The sequence below is a fragment of the Benincasa hispida genome, chromosome 10, assembly GCF_027475165.1.
Source record: "Benincasa hispida cultivar pf3 chromosome 10, pf3_genome.v1.1, whole genome shotgun sequence".
Taxonomy (NCBI): Eukaryota; Viridiplantae; Streptophyta; class Magnoliopsida; order Cucurbitales; family Cucurbitaceae; genus Benincasa; species Benincasa hispida.
The window spans coordinates 25,714,345-25,734,482 of NC_143487.1; the positions used below are offsets into that span (position 1 = coordinate 25,714,345).

Consider the following 20,138-nt stretch of genomic DNA (forward strand, 5'->3'; position numbering starts at 1 on the left):
GAGCATGTTTAACCTCATCCAAAGTGTAAAAAATATCATCATGTGTTCGTATCTTGACTGAGTCGATTCGAATTATCTTGCGAAGAACATTGTTAACCATGTTAACATTCCCTCCGTCCATTTGCTGATACGTTTAAATTACTATCTATTTGAGCATATATCATAAGATACCCCATTCATAACTAAAACTAGATCTCCTTCAAAAATGACCTTGACTTTTTCAAGACCAATCTTAACTTGTGCAACTGAGGCATAATCTTCTTTCTTCTCATTCTTTTCCTTCTTGTCCTACTGCCTTTTTTAACTTAAGACACTCGATTTTCCAATGGTCTTTTTCTTTACAATAACGAAAGACGTCATGTGACTTAGAACCCTTGGTTTTGAAGATTTATTATTCTAGGTTGACTTTTGCTTACCAGAATTTTCATGTCTCTTACTCCTTGAACTGACTGCATTTTGGCAGTCATCTCATAAGCAACGTGGAATTTTCATAATGCATTCTGTAGTATGGAAATTTTATACTACCTCCATTCATCGTTACATTGATTGTCACAAAAAGAGAATTTAAGAATTTTTTATTGGTCCAAAATTTTTTATTCAACATACCATTAAAAAACCAATTATAGTGGACAACTATGAACCATTTGAATGCAGTAGAGATGATGTGGACGTATATGTCACACCTAGGTTAACAAAGCAAACCAAATGAAAAACGAAACTTATGAAAAATACATATTTAGTAGCTAGGGAAGAAAAGTGAGGGCACGATTAGCATCCAATTTAGGGGATTTTTGACTAAAATAATTGGAAACAAGGTTTGATTCCAAAAGCTGGATGATGTGGATCTGTTTAGAATTTAGACATCGAGGTGTCTTGTATCGAGTGATTGAAGCACCTCGATTGATGGCCAGCTGCATGAGTTTTTCAAAAGTTCCAGCCTTTACAATCTTAATCTCCAATGGATCGATACATTTTTCATGAGATCTTGCAAGGCGGTAGAGTGAATTAAGGGTTTCTTCAATGGCAAAGCAGCAATCTTCATACACTGAAGATGGAATGGAATTGGAAATTTGTGCCTTATTATGTTCATCAAATATTAATTCAAAGTATAACACGTAGTGTCCAGGAATTGTTGAACTATCAGCATAGCTCGTGTAATCAACAATTGTTGCTCCAAATGGCTTCAATACATGACCACCTTCTTCTACAGCTTTATGAAGCCCTGCTTCATCTGTTTTCTCATTATTAAGGCTTAGAACCACGTTTTTCCTGCATACAAAACTGAAATTTGGGGCTTTTTTTGTAAATCCTGTCACCCGAATGATGTCGCCCATCCGATAACGGTACAGCCCTGCAATAATATAGTATATGTTCATGCAACTAAATCAGTTTAGTTCTACATATAATATTCCGAGCACGTACATTGGGTAATTAGTTTTCGATTTTTTAAAATTAAACTTATATACACACATATATATAGTTTTTATTATGAAAAGAAAGCAAGACTTACCGGCAAAAGTAGTGATGACGAGCTCATATTCCTGTCCTAACTTGACATCAACAAGATCAACTAATTGTTGGGTTACTTCTCCATTGGGATTTGTCCTATCGATTGGCAAGAACTCGAAATACGCCATGGTGGGTATCAAAGTGTAGGAGATTTCATAAGGGTCACACAATGGATCTAAGTTTAAGCCAAGGAAACATTCTGAAGAACCATAATGGTCAGAAACAATAGGGAGATTATTGGTGTAGAAATTTAGCAATGGAATGTATTGTGACATACTTCCTGTCACAATAGCATTAATGTATTTGGTGTTTGGCCACAATCTTTTAATAATTCCTTCCCAGCTTCCTTTGCTACATTCATGTTCAATCAAATCAGCAACTTCAGGATTGGGTTTTACAACAATCTTCATAACTGATTCCCTCACTGATAAGTTTGTAATTTTGGGGTTAATACTTCCTGTTAGTATATCATTAGCCAAAACAACCCAATGATTTTCAAGGAACTTAAAAACGTGAATCAACGTAGAAGCAAAAAGAGCACCAAGTCGGAAAACTACATCGTTTTGGTAGAGCCCACAAAGAAGTTGACAGTATAAGCTTTGGAATGAGTCTGTACAGAGAATGATATCATCAGGGCTTGTGTTATTCCCAATTGGTTTACTTTTGAGATTTGATGATCTTTTGTGCAAACTTGTAAATATAGAACGAACAATAATTCCAGCTTTTGTCTTAAACTCTGGCTTTGCAAAATGAAAGTTCATTCCTTTGCCTTTTTGCCAATTGATATTTGGAAACAATTGTTTCATCCTTGGCATCATATAGTTAAAAAAAGACAACCTTCTCACAAACTCTTCCTCATACATTGGAATTAACTTGGTTTCTCCCCCAGATGTCCCAGAGCTTCAAGAAAACATAATTCAAACCCATCAAATGAAGTCTTATTTTTTAAAATGTCAATTTATATTTATTAAAATATTAAATGGGGAATTGCACAAACCACCCTTAAAACTATTGGAGTTTTTGTTACCGTTTAACTCATTAACTTTTAATTTAATCAATTAATGGCTATAGTTTTAGTATTTGTTGCAACCATCAATTCATTTTGTCAATTCTTCTTTTTAAACGTTAAAATCCACCAAGTGTCACGCCAAAAAAATAAAATAAAATAATAAAAAATACATATATGTGTGCGCGTGTATGAGATTAATAAACAAGGGACATGACGAAGGTGTTATGGGTGTGTCAACCTAGTTGAGGTGCTTTGGTGAACCTTCTGATTCCTCGACCTCTTGTATTTTTTAAAAAAAAAGTTTAACAAACAAGGGGTGGTTTTTAGAAATTAACAAACGACAGATAGCTAATTCCAACAACTAACATTAACAAACCACAAGGACCTAATTGATCAAATTAAAAGTCCAGAAGTAGTTTGTGCAGTTTTCTTTCATAAAAAGAAAAGTAAGAAAGGCATGATATGTAGTAAGTATACGATGTAAATATTGACTTCATGATTATACAATAAAACCCTAACATTATATAAAATAATAACGGTCAAAATCTTTGTACTGGATGATTTTCACAATAAGACGAGTTAGAGTAACATACTTTAATCCATGAATTATCTTTCAATTATCCCTTACTTAATTTAGAAATTACCTTTTACTTCATTGACCTAATAAAATTATAGGTCTAAAGGATAAAATATCAATAACGTACATGGGCCACATGAATGATAATATCAAATATAGATTAAATCTAACATATAGAATAATCAAAAAGTGATCTAAATATGTCACCTTGTAAAGAAATGTGTAATGGGGTTTGAGCATAGGATTGGGGAATCATCATCATGAGCAATAAGAGCTAAATAAGGTGTTAATTGTTCGTAAGAGATAAGAGGTATAAGTTTTTTGAAGGTAGAAGCATCAGTAGAGCCATGGAGGCCATGTTGTTGTAAGTATTCAACATTAGCATTTGTTGACAAAATTTCAGTTAAAATTTGTCGTTGGATTTCGTCGGCTTTGCTTGTGACATCTTCAATGTGTTGTAATGCTTCTTTATCTTTCTCATCCAACCAGTGTTCTACAACATGCGACATTTTCTTAGGTTTTCAAAATTTTGGTTACACAGATGTAATAAGCAAAGAACTTTTGGGAGATGAGAGAGATTTGTGATTTCAAATTAGTATATAATGGGAAATGAGAAATGGGATGTGGGAGACGAGAGAGAGGACCAATTTAAATAATCACACATACTTGATTATTGTCAAAGTTTGTCACGTGCGAATGACCTTTTTTTTTTTTAAAAGCAACATTTTTATTTTTATTTTTTTTTAATGTAATTAGAGATCAAACTATAAGAGGATGAATACAACTTAAAATATACCAAGTACATTATTTGAAAAGGACTTTTTGGAAAATTATCTTTTAATCCTCGTATTTTGAAAGGTAGTTTTTTAAAAAAATATATTTAAAAGGTCTATTCTCCGTTTTCTATAGTAATTAATTAAGAATTTTTTTTTCAATAAAAAAATTGATATTGGAATGATATTACCTATGTATGCTTCTCTAAAATAAAATAAAATAAAATAAGGTATTTTCTCTCATCTCTCCCCCTCATTAAGTGAATGTTTTTTTTTTAAAAAAAAAAACCATATTGATCTTACATGCAAATTTTAAGGGAGATTTATTTTTTCATTCTAAAAATATCATCTTAATATTACAAAATAATTTAAAAAATCTTAATTAATATAGCAAATGGAACCCTAAAAGAAAATTATTTCAAATGGTAAAATTGTGATAACTATTTACAAGATATAACAAATTTTTCGAATTATCAATAATAGACGTTGATAGATACGGATAGATTTCTCTAGAAACTGATAGAAGTCTATAAGTGTCTATCAACATCTATAATTGATAATTCTAAAATTTTGTCATATTTTATAAATATTTTGATTTATTTTTCCATATTTAAAAATAACCCAAACCTAAATCTATTTTTATTTTTTAAAACTAAACGTTGTGAAATTGAAAAACTCAACAATTATAAATTAATTTTTCAATAATTCTTAATTCCTCAAACCACTACTGTTTTCTCAAAACCACGTGCTTTGACTATCTAATTCCCAATCTATGTCACTTTGGCCAACCCTCTTGATAAGAACTACACTTGTAAATGTTTTTTTAATTCCGTAAGCAAACAACAATATTTGAATGCATTTTAAGATATTATTTTTTTCATCTTAATCTATACGTTCATAAAAATAAAATTTCGAAAATAATTTTAAAATAATGTTAGAAGAGTTTACTTCTTTGCATATTATAATTATACAACTAAGTATAATGCATAAATATAAATATAATTTAAGATGTATTTAAATATTCTTCGTCTCCAAAACTTACATACATTGATGGTTTTAATTTCCTTGATATAACCATTTTCTAAGCAATTATTACTATTAATTGCTTTTTAGAGGTACAATTATTGGTTTTATTAAATAAAAAAGTGAGTAATTTCCTAAGCTTTGAAAAAAAAAATGTTCAAGTCTTTAGTTGTCTGTACTTTTTTTTTTTTTTTTTTTGGAAAATCATCTTTTTAGTTTCCAAATTTGGTTAAATATGTGCTTTTTAGTCCCTCAATTTTAAAAATATACTTTTTTAATCTTAGAGTGTTTAAGAATAAGTTTTAAATCTATTTAAAAAAATGGGGAACTAAAAATGTATATTTGACCAAACACAACTATTCTTCAAAACTAAAAAAATCGGAAACCAAAAAGTTAATTTGTTCTATTTTTTAATATTTTAAATTAAGAAAATTGAAATCATTAGGCGTCTATAAAATAATGATTTCTTTTAAATTGAAGTCCACTTAAGTGCCCATTACGTGTGACAAACTATAATCTTTTGTATTTATTTCTTTTAAATTGAAGAAGTTGGAAGGCAACGGAGGCATCCTTAAATACATGGAAATATTACTCTTAAATAATTGTTAGTTTTATCTGGTAGATAAAAGAATGATTCAATTATGTATTTTCGTATTCTTAACTGAATGTGAGCTTTATGTCTATAAAATGACGACTAAGTCCAATTTTTATCCAAGAAAAATTGAGATAACGAAATAGGATTAGATATATGGGTTCAAGAAAGATTGAATAGATGTGAATATAGGTAACAAAAAAGAAATTTCAATAATATAATATGTTTGTCTCTACCCACCTTAAAACGTGTTCTTTTTTCATTGTTGGAGAATGGTGGACCATAAATTTCATTATGAGTAGTTGGATTAAATGAAACGAATCCATTTTAAATCGACAACTTATTGGCCAAGAACCAAAGACAAATCAAATTTAAAAAGATGACGGTTGAAAAAGAAGAGCGCCATTCGCGGAAGCAGTGGGGTCCAATCAATGGCTGGGAGAGGAAAGGTACTCGGCTGCTGCCTTTACTTTTATAAAAATCTCTTTCTTTTTTAATATTTAAGTTTTCAATTTCGTTTCGATTTAATTACTAACTTTAATTTTAAAATATTATAATTTTATTAATTTTATTTCTAATTTTATTTTTAAGTTTTAAGATTTATATTTTTAATTCTCGATTTTTGTTTTTAGTGCTCATGTCTATAGTAATTTATAAATTAATTAAGTTTAATTAATTTTCCTAATTTTCGAAATTAATTTTAAAATTTTATTTTCTCAATTTTAAATTAATTAATAGACATTAACGCTAACAATTAAAAGTGAGTATTTAGTGAAAAATCAAAGTTTAAAATATAAATATTGAAACTTAAGAATCAAATTGAAACAAAACTCAAATTTTAAGAGTAAAACTATAACTTGATTAAAATTGAAATAAATTTCAAAACTAAATGATGAAAAGTTTAACATTTTGAAATCTAAGAAACAAACGAATATTAGACCCAAGAGTTCAACATAAAAGAGAAAAATGTACTTTTTTTTCCCTTCTTTTATTAATGAGGACATCATCCACTAAAAAGAGTAATATTCATTGTGTTAGTGAAGAAATTTTTCAGATAGGTTTGTATTTAATAATTTGTACCATTGTTTTACATTTTTACCTTATATAAGTATATCTAATGTGTTGGGGTTAAAAACGCTCTTTCATTAGATTTTTAATTTTTCTTGCACAAGTTCTTGTAGAAGTTTTGACTCAAATATCTCAGATTTTTGTTTGTTTATAATTAACTTTGTAAACAGTCAACTAATATACTCTATAAATACCTCTGATTTTAAATTCAATAGAGAGAGTTATCATCATTTTCCTTAGTTTTCTCTAAACAACAAAAGTTTACGTAATCTTCATCAAGAAAAGAATTCAAATCTTCCTATGGTTTTGCCTCAATCAGATTTTTTCCATTCGGATTGGCTGCTTAAGGCGGATCTCTAGGGCCCCTAAAATGGCGGGTTACACTTACAGGAAATTATTAAGTAAGTTAATGATCTCTTGACCAAATCAATGATGGCTAGTCGTTATAGGAGCAAGAGTTGTTCTAGTATTAATGACTGATTGAGAACTTTTCAATTCAGAGGAGGGATAATTGACCTCCCTTTAGCAACTTTTGTCCTAAACCTTTGAAGCGTCATTGTAAAACTAGATGTCAAACGGGGTTCATATTAGTTTTGATAAAAATTTATTGGATGTTGTTTTTTTTATAATAGGTATTTGCTTAAAACCTAACGTTGGTCAATGTGTTTTTTTTTTCAGCAACTCGTTAGCATTTTCGTTTGGTGCTTTTAATATGATCGAATACATACAGTGGAAAGAATCGCGTGAAATGTATTTCGTGGCAAACGACCTTGAATTTGTCATGGTTGAGGGGTCTCCTCAAGTCCCGACCCTTGATGCACCGCGAAGTGTTTGCAATGCATATGAGGTGTGGATGAAGGCTAGTTCATTGGCTCGACTTCAAATTTTGGCTAACATCAGTGATGGTTTGGCCAAAAGGGTTGAGAACATGGTCATTGCACGCGAGATCATGGACTCATTGCAAGATTTGTTTGAACGTCAGTTCTTACTTGTCGAGAAAAAATAGATGGATGACGAAACCAGTAGTGTCAGTTGTTCTGACACTGATCCCACTACTCTCCAAAAGAGGAAGAAAGACAGTAAATCTGATTTATTGGTCTTGGAGACGTGTTTGGTAGAGAATGATGATTCTGCCTATATCTTAGATTCGAGTGCTACCAACCATGTCAGTTCCTCTTACCAAGGATTCAGTTCCCTGCCAAACGTTGCCACTGAAAGAGATGACTCTTAAAGTCGGTACTAGTGAGGTTGTTTTAGCTATTTCTGTAGGCAGGCTGAAGTTATTTGTTGACAAGAAACGTCATTTGTTATTGGATAATATTTTCGTAGTTCCTCATATTAAGAGAAACTTAAGCTTGGTTCCTTGTCTCACTGAACAAGGGTACACCGTCTTCTTTTATGAGAATAAAGTGTTTATTTTCATAAATGGAACGAAAATTGGCTATGGTTCAGTGGAAAGTAACTTATATATACTAAGGTCGTTAGTCCTAAAAGCCTTGTTTAACACTGAAATGTTCAGTACGACAACAATAGCTAAAAGACCAAAGGATTCTCCAAAGGAAAATGCCCATCTTTTGCATCTAAGGTTAGGTCACATCAACATCAATAGGATTGAGAAGTTGGTGAAAAATGGAATTCTAAAGAGTAAGAAAACTCCTTGTCGGTATGTGAATCATGCCTCGAAGGCAAGATGACTAAACGACCTTTTACTGAGAAAGGTTACAGAGTCAAGGAAGCCTTGGAGCTTATACATTCAGACCTCCGGGTCCGATGAATGTTAGAGCTCGGGGTAGGTTGAATATTTCATATCTTTCATAGATGATTATTCAAGATACAGTTATATCTACCTAATGCAACGTAAGTCTGAAGCCGTTGACAAGTTCAAGAAGTATAAGGCTGAAGTTGAAAACTTGTTAGGTAAGAAGATAAAAACACTATGATCTGATTGTGGTGGAGAGTAGATGGACCTCCAATTCCAAAACTATATGATAGAACATGGGATTGCGTCCCAACTCTCGGCCCTGGTACACCTTAGCAGAATGGTGTATCAGAAAGGAGAAACAGAACCTTGTTGGACATGGTTCAGTCTATGATAAGTTATGCTCATCTTCCATACTTGTTTTCGGGTTTTGCAGTGGAGACTGCATGTTATATCCTAAACAACGTTCTCTGGAAAAGTGTTTTCGAAACACCTCTTGAGCTGTGGAGAGGTCATAAACGTAGTTTACGCCACTTTAGGATTTGGGGATGTCCGACACATGTGCTAGTGACAAACCCTAAGAAGTTGGAACCGCATTCAAAGGTTTTCCTCTTTGTAGGCTACCCCAAGGAAACCAGAGGTGGATACTTTTATGATCTGAGTGACGACAAAATTTTTTTTCTACAAATGTATCTTCTTGGAGGAAGACACATACGGGATCATAAGCCACGAAGTAAGCTCGTTTTGTGAGAGATTTCCAGTGAGACTGAGCTGCTGAGGATTTAACAAGAGTTGTTGAATAGGCCGACAGATCAATAAGAGTTGTTGAGGTCGGAACATCTAGTCAACTAGCTCAAGAATTGAGACTACCTTGACATAGTGGGAGGGTTATGAACCAACCGGATTGCTACATGGGTTTGACTGAAGCCCATTTCGAATGATGGGGTTGAGGATCCATTGTCTTTTAAGAAAATAATGGAGGATGTTGACAAATATGAATGGGTTAGGCCATGAACCAGGAAATGGAGTCTATGTATTTCAATAACGTCTGGGAGCTTGTTGATCCACCTGATGGGGTAAGACCTATTGGGTGTAAGTGGATCTATAAGTGAAAGAAAGGTGTAGATGGAAAGGTGCAAACCTTTAAGGCTAGACTCGTGGAAAAGGGTCATACCCAGGTCAAAGGAGTTGACTATAAGGAAACTTTCTCACCTGTTGTCATGCTCAAGTCTATCAGGATTCTCATGTCCATAGTCACATTTTATGATTATGAAATATGGCAAATGGACGTCAAGACTGCCTTTCTTAATGGTAATCTTGAGGAGATGATGTATATGACTCAACCAGAGGGGTTCACAGTTCCAGATAAAGAGTAAAAAGTTTGCAAGCTTAATAGGAACATTTATGGGCTGAAACAAGCATCTAGATCATGAAACATCAGATTTGACACTGCGGTCAAGTCCTTTGGCTTTGGTCAGAACGTTGATAAGCCTTATGTCTACAAGAAGATCATCAACAACTCAATAGCTTTCCTGGACTATATGTGGATGATTTCTTACTCATTAGGAATGATGTAGGGTATCTGATTGACATTAAGAAATGGCTAGCTGCCCATTCTAAATGAAAGATTTTGGTGAGGCACAATATGTTTTAGGGATCTAAATCATTCGGGATCATAAAAACAAATGATTAACCCTATCTCAGGCATTATACATCGATCAAATATTGATCAGGTACAAGATGTAGGATTCCAAAAAGGGTTTGTTACCCTTCAGGCATGGAATCGTTTTGTCTAAGGATCAATGTCCTAAGACACCTCAAGAAGTTGAGAAGATGAGATGGATTCCCTATGCTTCAACTGTAAGAAGCTTAATGTATGCAATGTTATGTACCAAACCCAACATTTTCTATGTAGTAGGGATTGTCAATCGGTATCAGTCCAATCCAAGATTTGATCACTGGATGACTGTCAAGACGATCCTCAAGTATCTTTGAAGAAGGAAGAACTACATGCTCGTGTATGGAGATAAGGATCTAATCCTTATAAGATACACGGACTCTGACTTTCAGACCGATAGAGATTCTCACAAATTGACATCAGGTCAGTTTTCACCCTGAATGGAGGGGTTGTAGTGTGGCAAAGCATTAAGCAAGGATGCATCGTGGACTCCACTATGGAATCAAATACGTAGCCGCTTATGAAGCAACTAAGAAGGTTGTTTGGCTGAGGAAACTCCTTTCAGATTTGGAAGTTGTTCCAAATATGGATTTTCCTATCACATTTTATTGTGATAATAGCGGGGCTGTGGCAAATTCAAAGGAGCCTCGAAGCCAACGTCAAGGTAAGTATATAGAAAGAAAATACCACTTGATTATGGAGATTGTGCATCGTGGTGATGTGATAGTTACGAAGATCGCATCAGAACACAACGTTACTGATCCATTTACAAAGGCTTTCACAACTGAAGTGTTCGAGGGTCACCTGGAGAGTCTGGGTCTACGGGACATGCGGCATCTTGTCAGGGCAAGTGGGAGATGATACTGAGGTATGCCCTAGTTTAAATGTATATTGTACATGTTTTATATTGTATTGTACATTAGTCTGTCGAGGCATTAAGACAAGTGGGAGATGGTTGGGATTGGTGTCCTAATTCTCCTGGAGTCTCGTTGATTGTATTAATACACATTGTTTTATGAATAAAATAACTATTAGTTCATTCTGACATTTATTCATATTCAATAAACAAAGCTCCATGGTTATCTTATGTAAACTTAAGCATGTATATGTGATATACAAGTGGATCATGCCTTAAGTGATAATCTAGACAGGTCTGTAGTATAAGGATTAAGGTGGGATACCTGATCCTAGTGACACTACGGATACGGCCCGCTTTGTAGAGGTTTGCAAGTGTTATAAACTACTACAGATGGTAGATCCTGACCATTCATGTGAAGACATGCGAGCAGGGGTGTCCTATACAAAGAGTTTTTATAAGACCGAACGACGAGATGACTAGACTCTGTATATACGCCGTTAATACTAGAGACTTACATCTCACTTAAATGACCATAGGTGACACGACCTCAATCCTAAGTGTTTTGGAAACTCCTGCCTTTGAGGGCAGTCCTTTGATTAGTATGGGTGAGAGCGGCTAGATTGCCAACTTAACATGCCTACCTTTTTTAGTACTTATCTGATTTGGGAGCTGAGAACTCAATACACAAGATAGAATGCACTCCTTCCTCGAAAAATGGTTAAGTAGAGAGATTGCTCCCTTAAGGGTTGATTCTGGGGCTTGAACATAGTGGCCATAGCTTCCCTTTGAAAGAGAGGACTCGATCATAGTAGGACTATGACTTATGTTCATTAGAGGATTCAGTGGTACTTAAGGAGTTAAATGTAACTACAGTGGCATAATGGTTATTGGCCGAGCTGTACTTACGAACGATCTGTGAAGGGTTGTTGTATTGTTGATTGGTTAAGATGGACACATAATATATCTGTGGTAAGGAGAGTTCAGCTGTCGGTCTTTAATGGAGTGCCTGGTAGTTAACTAGTGGTGGATCTCATGACTAAAGAGTTTAGTTAGTTATTCACGTACTGTTGGAGCTTCGAGCTACAGGTCCATAAGGCCCCCTTGGTAGCTCAATGAATTCGAGCTGAGGATCAGTTCTTGGTGTTGATTTGAAATGTTCAAATTGACAAGTGGTAATTCCATTATATGTGATATGATCAGTATGGTGTATAAGATACATCAAATGGAGGATTAATGTAAATGATATTTACATTAAGCGCTATGGAATAAAAAAAGAGCTATGGTTTATATGTTTCATAAGATGAAGTATTAAAACTATAGGTTATAAATATAGTATGATAAGTTGGTTATCATTTATATTTATAATAATATTAATTATTGAATAGTTATCTCTTTTTTTTTAATAACCAATTGAGTGAGAGGTTATTGGTGGTTTCATAGTAATTGTGAAATAAAAGGAAAAATATTTTCCTAATTTTAGTAAGATTGGTAAAAATGTTAATTTGAGATTTCCTCTCTCGGACAATATTCACGGGAAGTTGTCAAGAAAATAAGATTTACTAAGCGATAGCTTTGAGTTAGCTAAACGATCGTGGAATGTTCTTAGGCGATAGACACTAAGCTAAGCGATGAGCTAAACGATTGTATAGCTTTTGCTAGATGATCGTATAGCTGTTCCTAAACAATTAAGCATCGACCTATACGATAGGTTCTTCCATCTCCCACTTGCTTAATCGTTTACACGATTGTGTTTCCTCCTACTTTCTGCCTCAAACCAAGTTCACATAGAGCCCGCCCTCTGGATTCTCACACTACGAATATCTTATTGGTGGTGTCTTACTCAACTTGACATTGTCGAGGTTCTGTTGAGGCCGTTCGTGTTGTTTAGGGTATTTGTGACCAAGGCGATCACTTAGTTCGAGTGCGTGGTGTTCGTACAGTGTAGCGGTCGTGTTGTACGAGTGTTCGTGTGTTGTTGTGATCGAGCGTTCGTGATCAATGAGCTTTGTGATGAGTCTACAAAAGTGTGTTACTCTTATCCTTAATCTTTTGTAGACATGCTGTAATTTCTGTATTTTGCATAACCGTATGTTTTGTTTGAGATTGTAATTGTAAAGTTTATATATGATTGTAATTTGGAATGATCCTTCCGCTGCTCATGGAAATCTTTGTATTCGATTTCTTTCAAAGGCTTACCTACTCATATATGTAGATGACACGTCGCTGGCAGGTAGGTCTAAAAGAGATCTAACCCATGTTAAAAACCTCTTAAAAGGGGAGTTGGATATAAAGGACTTAGGAGAAGCAAGCAAGGTCCTAGGAATAGAGATCCAAAGGAACAAAGAGGAGTCTATTCTAAGCATCAATCAATCCAATTACTATGAGAAGATCCTTAAAAGGTTCAACATCAATGATGCTAAACCTGTGAGCTTACCTATTACTCAGCACTTTAAGCTTTCCTTAGCTAACTCTCCTAAAGATTCTAAACAAGAACATCAGAAACAGATGGTTGTCATACTCTAAATGAAGGAACTCTTATTCAAGCGAACCATTGAGCGAAAGCAAGATCATTCCAAATCCATTGATGTATTGAATTGAATTTACATTCTTGTTGGGTTTTAAGCATATCTATATTGCGTTTAAGTGTTAGATGTATTTGTGGATGTGAATTAATGGAGTTTCTGGGATGGTTGTCTCGGTTTACTGCTTTCTTTTACATTTCAAAGTTAATTGTAAGGGTTTCTGTGTTTTTGGGCATATTAACTGTAGGATTGTATCAACAGTAGCGGAAGCATAAGGATCATTTAAGCACTCAAATTCACTAATTTTGGCAAAATATAAAACATGCTTTTGTAGAAAACAATGAGTTTCAAGACGTTCTTGCAGAACTTCTTCAAAGCTCCTTCACCAGCTGCTATCTTCTCCAAATCTTGTTGCAGACTACCTCAAGATCTTCTCCACTATTTTCTTGGTGCTCTAGATTAAGTTGTGGGACTCAAAACAAGCTTTAAACAAGGGTAGAAGGAGAAAAGCTCACTGCAGAAAAATAGTTGAAGAACTCTTTCTTCAAACCAGTTTTTCTCCCAAAATCTCTATGGATTACATCCCTGGTTTTCACTCCAATCTCTTCATTATATTGCAGATCAACATCCAAAGAGAATATTTGCATAAGTTACAGCTCATGCTTGGAGAAGACAAGGCAAATATAATGTCATTTGAGTGAGCTACTTGGTGATGGATAATGGAAAAAACTCTTTTTCCATTTAAGTGTTTTGTTTTCTTTTCCTTTTTCAATTTTATCTAAAAAAATCAAAAGTTTATTTTATTAAATCTATTTTGATTTTAAAATGAAAATTTTAATTAATTTCATAAATTAATTATTAAATAAAACTTAATTAATTTAATATCAAATATTAAATTAATTTTAACACATATTCATCTTTATATATTTAAATCATATTTAAATATATAAATTATCCTATTCCGTTTAATTCTAAAATTAAACATATAATTGTATCTCATATAATTACTAATTTCCTCAATTCTAATTTAAACGTTTCAAATTAACTTATCATGTTATTCTAAAGCTAGTCCGTTACGAGCTAGTAGGGGGACCTCGCAAACTTATAGATCATAGGCTCCAACGATCCGAGATTAATTGGCTAAACTCATTAGACCAAATTAATCCTCATTCGTTAACTAATGGGTCATTCCACTAAAGCCCATAGTTTCACTCCCTTCACTGTAGATATATTATGTCCACATGATTTAACCAGCAAGTCGACTCTTCACAGGTTGTTCATAATAACTGCTGGGTCAAATATCTGTTTTACCCCTGAGATTACGTCTTATTTCTCAAGTCCCTACTAACCCTCTAATGAACAACTGGTTTGTAATACAATCACTAAACCAAACGCTCTCAGCCTAGTGAGAGGGTGGGGCCCCTTGTTCAAGACCTGGATTCAATACTTGAGAGAATAGCCTTTCTCCTATCCCTAAATCAGGTAGGCGTGAACTCCATCTTGCAAGGCTATGTCCCCAACTATTCATCTGGTCTTATCTCCAAAATGGTAAGCTTATTGAGCAGTGCTGTTAGACTACTCTCACCATTTGCAGATCAAAGAATAATCTATAACAAACAGAAGTTCATAGCTATATCAGGATTAAGATCGAGTTAACCTAGGTTATATAGGTGAAATAGTCAGTCTTAAACAGTAAACAGCGTTATAAAGTAAGAGTGACTTATTTCTGGGTCCTGATCTTATGCAAACTCATTGCATAAGCGCCCCCACTCCTCATGTCATAACATGTATAAATTAGGATCACATCGTATGTAGCACTTTACAACTCTTTATAACAACTACAAAGTAGGTCGCATCCAATGGTGTTACCAGAATAAGGTACCCAACCTCAATCATGTACAATAAATCATTTTGACTATTTACTCAAACCTGACCCACTCTTATGTCTCCACATAAAGTTCAAGTACTCATACTATAGTCACGAGTCTTAGTTTATTGGATTTAGACTTGAAAGGTCTCTTACCGAAGAGTTTCATGAGCGCGTTCGGATCGTTCTGATCTCACAGTGACCAAAATACAACAGTATACATTCAACATACAGTTATGCAAATGAATCTTAATTAACGGCATGCTATAAACAACAAAATAACGAGAGAATGAGTGACATACCAGTTGAAGACATTCTTCAAGCTTCAGCACTCAAAGCAGCGGAAAACCTCCACGCGATCTACCAACACCCAGCGAAAGCGTCGACTGTAGCAGCACGAACAACCACGAACACGAACACCGTAGGGATGACACCAGTAGAAAAGAGCCCCGAGTATTCTCGGAGTGAGAACCCAAAGCGTGATTTTAGGTGAATTTGGTAGAGGAAGGAGGAATACCAGATCGTGTAGGCGATAAGCAAGTGGGAGGGAAAAATGCGCTATCGCATAGCACGCTGCTTATCATTTAGGAGAAGCTACATGATCGTGTAGATTTTACTGAACGATCATTTAGGAAAAAGTATACGATTGTTTAGCAAAATTGGCACACTATACGATCGTTTAGAGAAGCTATGCGATCATGTAGGAAATAGCGTGCGATCGTTTAGGCGTGAGGTAGACGATTTAGGCGGAGAGGAGCTATCGCATAGTCTCTCGAATCTTTAAGCGATCGCTTAGAATTCTACCAACGCACACCTACGATTTCTTTTGGACGATTTTACGATGGGCGATTGAACGATTGATTCAAAATGAAACAATTTCATTTTTATATCATCGGTTACAATAACCGACTCATTCCCACTAACGCACGTCCAAACGCGATTTTTGGCTTAATTATCATATAATTAAGTAGTTAATTAATTAATAAGTATAATCATATTATATTTTTATCCTATAGTTTGATATCACATATCTACTATAGTATTTTCTCCTTTACTTGAATAAATCATATTTATATCTAATTTCCTCCAAAATAATGTATCACATACATTTAGCCAATTATATCATATATAATTAATCAGTCAAATTATATCATATATATAATCGAACTTCCTCTTGTAAATTTGAACATTTCAAATTAACCCAAACACTGGTTCTCGACTTTATCCAAGCTACCCAGGGGACCTAATGGACTTGTGGCTCGAAGCTCCAACAGTCCGTGAATAGCTGACTAAACTCTTTAGCCACGAGATCCACCATCCGTTAACTGTCAGACATTTCACTAAAGACCAATTGTTGAACTCTTCTTACCACAGATATATTTTTGTGTCCATCGGATATAACCAATCGTGAGTACAATGACTCTTCATAGATGCTCGTAAGTACAGCTAGACCAAATTACCGTTTTGCCCTTCAACATGAGTAGGTAGACAAAGCCAACCTTTATATTTTCTTCTTTTTAAATTTATTTAAGATTTAGATTGTCAAAATTACGTAAAAGTAGCCCAGTACGAAGAAACAAGACAAGGATGTCATGTACAAATCTCAATTTTATTATTGTTTTTATTCCTTTTCCTTTACTTCCCTCCATCTCCTACGCTTATTTATTTGTTTGTTTGTTTTCTTACTTTGACAATAAACAGACTGATTTTTTAAGTTGATATCACATATGCAATCGAAATAAATTGCTCGAATTGAAAACTAATATATACATTTATCTCGGTCTTCAAGTAATCAAATACATATCCATATTAAAAGATTGACGATCAAACTTCTAATTTCAAGATTGATAATGTACATTTTAAAGTTAATTGAGACATAGAATTCAACTTTTATATATATATATATATATATATCCACGATTTAACATTAAAAAAAGAAAAATACTTATGTATTCTCTAGGTTACATTTATTTTTGTGTAGTTCAAACACTTGTACAATTAAAATTTGACAAGGATCAAAGATTGTTCTTTAAAAAGAAAAAAAGAAAAAATGAACTATTTTTAATTTATATACTATGTAACAAATTAAAGTGGGCTGCATTGGATATTTTCCCTTAAAAAAAAGGCATCAGCAGTGGGATTTTAAGTATATCTCAATGAAAATCATCAATCACAGTGACAAATCTACAGAAGTTTGGATAATCACATTATTAACTATTTCATAAATTCATTAAAAAGCACAAGTACATGTTAAAAAAAAATACATATTTAGTAGGTAAGCCTAGGAAATAAGAGTTTGATTGGTATCCAAATGAGGGGATTTTTTTACTAAAGTAATTGGAAACAAGGTTTGATTCGAAAAGCTGGATGATATGGATCTGCGTAGAATTTAGACATCGAGGCGTCTTGTATTGAGCAATTGAAGCACCTCGATCGAGGGCGAGCTGCATGAGTTTCTCAAAAGATCCAGCCTTTACAATCTTAATCTCCAATGGATTCATACATTTTTCTTTAGATCTTGCAAAGCGTTAGAGTGCACTAAGTGAATTTTCAATGGCAAGACAACAATCCTCATATACCGAACATGGAATGGAATTGGAAATTTGTCCCTTAAACTCATGATCAAATATTAATTCCAAGTACAATACGTAGTGTCCTGGAATTGTTGAGCTATCAGCATAGCTTCTGTAGTCCATAATTGCTGCCCCATATGGCTTCAATACACGGCCTGCTTCTTCTACAGCCTTATGAAGTTCTGCTTCACCTGTTCTCTCATTACTAATGCTTAAACCCCCGTTTTTCCTGCCTACAAATCTAAATTTTGGGGCTTTATTTTTAAATTCTGTCACGCGAACAATGTCCTCTAACAATCCTTCAATAGACTTTTATCAACATCTTTTTGTAATAGATATAGATAATAATATCTATCACAACTATAATTAAATTTTTCTATTTGTGTAAATAATTTTCCTTATTTTTTTGTTTTTATATTTTTTTAAAATTTTTGTTTTTGAAGTTTAGAATTTGATTAAGAATTCAATACTGAGAGCAAGACTTACCTGCAAAAGTTGTGATGACTAGCTCATATTCTTGTCCTAACTTGACATCAACAAGATCAACTAATTCTTGGCTTCTTCCTCCATGGGGATTTGTCCTATCGATTGGCAAGAACTCGAAATACGCCATGGTGGGTATCAAAGTGTAGGAGATTTCATAAGGGTCACACAATGGATCTAAGTTTAAGCCAAGGAAACATTCTGAAGAACCATAATGGTCAGAAACAATAGGGAGATTATTGGTGTAGTAATTTAGCAATGGAATGTATTGTGACATACTTCCTGTCGCAATAGCATTAATGTATTTGGTGTTTGGCCACAATCTTTTAATAATTCCTTCCCAGCTTCCTTTGCTACATTCATGTTCAATCAAATCAGCAACTTCAGGATTGGGTTTTACAACAATCTTCATAACTGATTCCCTCACTGATGAGTCTGTAATTTTGGGGTTAATACTTCCTGTTCGTATATCATTAGCCAAAACAACCCAATGGTTTTCAAGGAACTAAAAAATGTGAATCAACGTAGAAGCAAAAAGAGCACCAATTCGGAAAACTACATCGTTTTGGTAGAGCCCACAAAGAAGTTGACAGTATAAGCTTTGGAATGAGTCTGTACAGAGAATGATATCATCAGGGCTTGTGTTATTCCCAGTTGGTTCACTTTTGAGATTTGATGATCTTTTGCACAAACTTGTAATTGCGGTACCAGCAACCATACCAGCTTTTGTTCTAAACTTATGTAACACCTCGAATTTTCACTTTTTATATGATTTCAGTAATTTTGTTATTGGAGGATATTTTTAGAATTTTGGATTTGAAGTATAAGTGTGGAAATTTAAGTGTTGACGTGAAAATTATTGAATTTTCAAATTGACAGGAATTAATTTTCTTTTGAAAAAGAAAAGAAATAAATAGTATAAAGTGGATTAAGAAAATGATTTAAGTGTAATTATATTTTTTCTTTTTAGTTATTATTATTATTATTATTATTTTAAATAAAAAGACAGAATCCATCCCCATCTTCCTCACGCGAGCCACTCGCTAGCTACCAAAAAAAAATTCCTTCCGCTGGATTTCTTGAAGGTTGAAGCATCAGTAGAGCCATCAAGGCCATGTCGTTGCAAGTATTCAACATCAGCATTTGTTGACAGAATTTCAGTTAAAATTTGTCGCTGAATTTCATCGGCTTTGCTTGTGAAATCTTCAATGTGTTGTAATGCTTCCATATCTTTCTCATCCAACCAATTCTCTTCAATATGCGGCATTTTCTTAGGTTTTCACAATTTTTGGTGATAGAGATGGAACAAGGAAGAACTTCTGGGAGAGGAGAGAAAATTATGATTTGAAATGAAGAAATGGGAAATCAGAAATGGCGTGTGGGAGTGTGGGAGGCAATAGGGAAGAAGAATTTAAATAATGAAACATACTTAGATGCCTTCACGACATCTTTTCCATTCCATGCGTTTAAAACAAGGAAAGTCATTTCGAGTTTTGCAAGTCTAACGTTTGTTATTTCTAAATTTTTTTTCTTGTAATTCTTCTGATAGATCAATATATGTGCGTCATTCAATCGAGTCTTGATCAAATTTGACCGTGGAGTGGCTCAATCTATAACAACTTTTCAAATTTTACTTCTAGATCTTAAATCTATGAAATATTCTAATTCTAGCATGCATTTTTCTCTTAGATGCTCTGAATTTTATATAAGAAGCTATAATTTATTAAATTCAATTGTGCTTCATTAAAAGGTTTGAATCTATTAATTGTCTAACGATAATCACATGCAAATATCTTTTTTCAATATTTTTTATGTAATGGGAGAGAGCTGCAGGATGATGAGTGCATGTTAAGATAGTATTGTTCTAAAATAATTTTGAAAAAGTCAACTTATAGTTCTAGAATTT

The 20,138-nt window shown here is 33.7% G+C and overlaps 1 protein-coding gene and 1 pseudogene across 1 annotated transcript; both read right to left on the reverse strand.

The window, feature by feature from the left end:
• Positions 1-546: 546 nt before the first annotated feature.
• LOC120088710 (indole-3-acetic acid-amido synthetase GH3.5-like) lies at positions 547-3,719 on the reverse strand. The gene is made up of 3 exons (XM_039046139.2): positions 3,303-3,719; positions 1,511-2,409; positions 547-1,351 (listed from the first exon to the last, which is right to left on the reverse strand). Exons 1-3 carry the CDS (start codon positions 3,602-3,604, stop codon positions 744-746), a joined length of 1,809 nt encoding a protein of 602 aa, XP_038902067.1. The 5' UTR covers positions 3,605-3,719; the 3' UTR covers positions 547-743.
• Positions 3,720-17,342: 13,623 nt separating this feature from the next.
• Positions 17,343-19,499, reverse strand: LOC120089000 (indole-3-acetic acid-amido synthetase GH3.5-like; annotated as a pseudogene).
• Between the last annotated feature and the right edge of the window lie 639 nt (positions 19,500-20,138).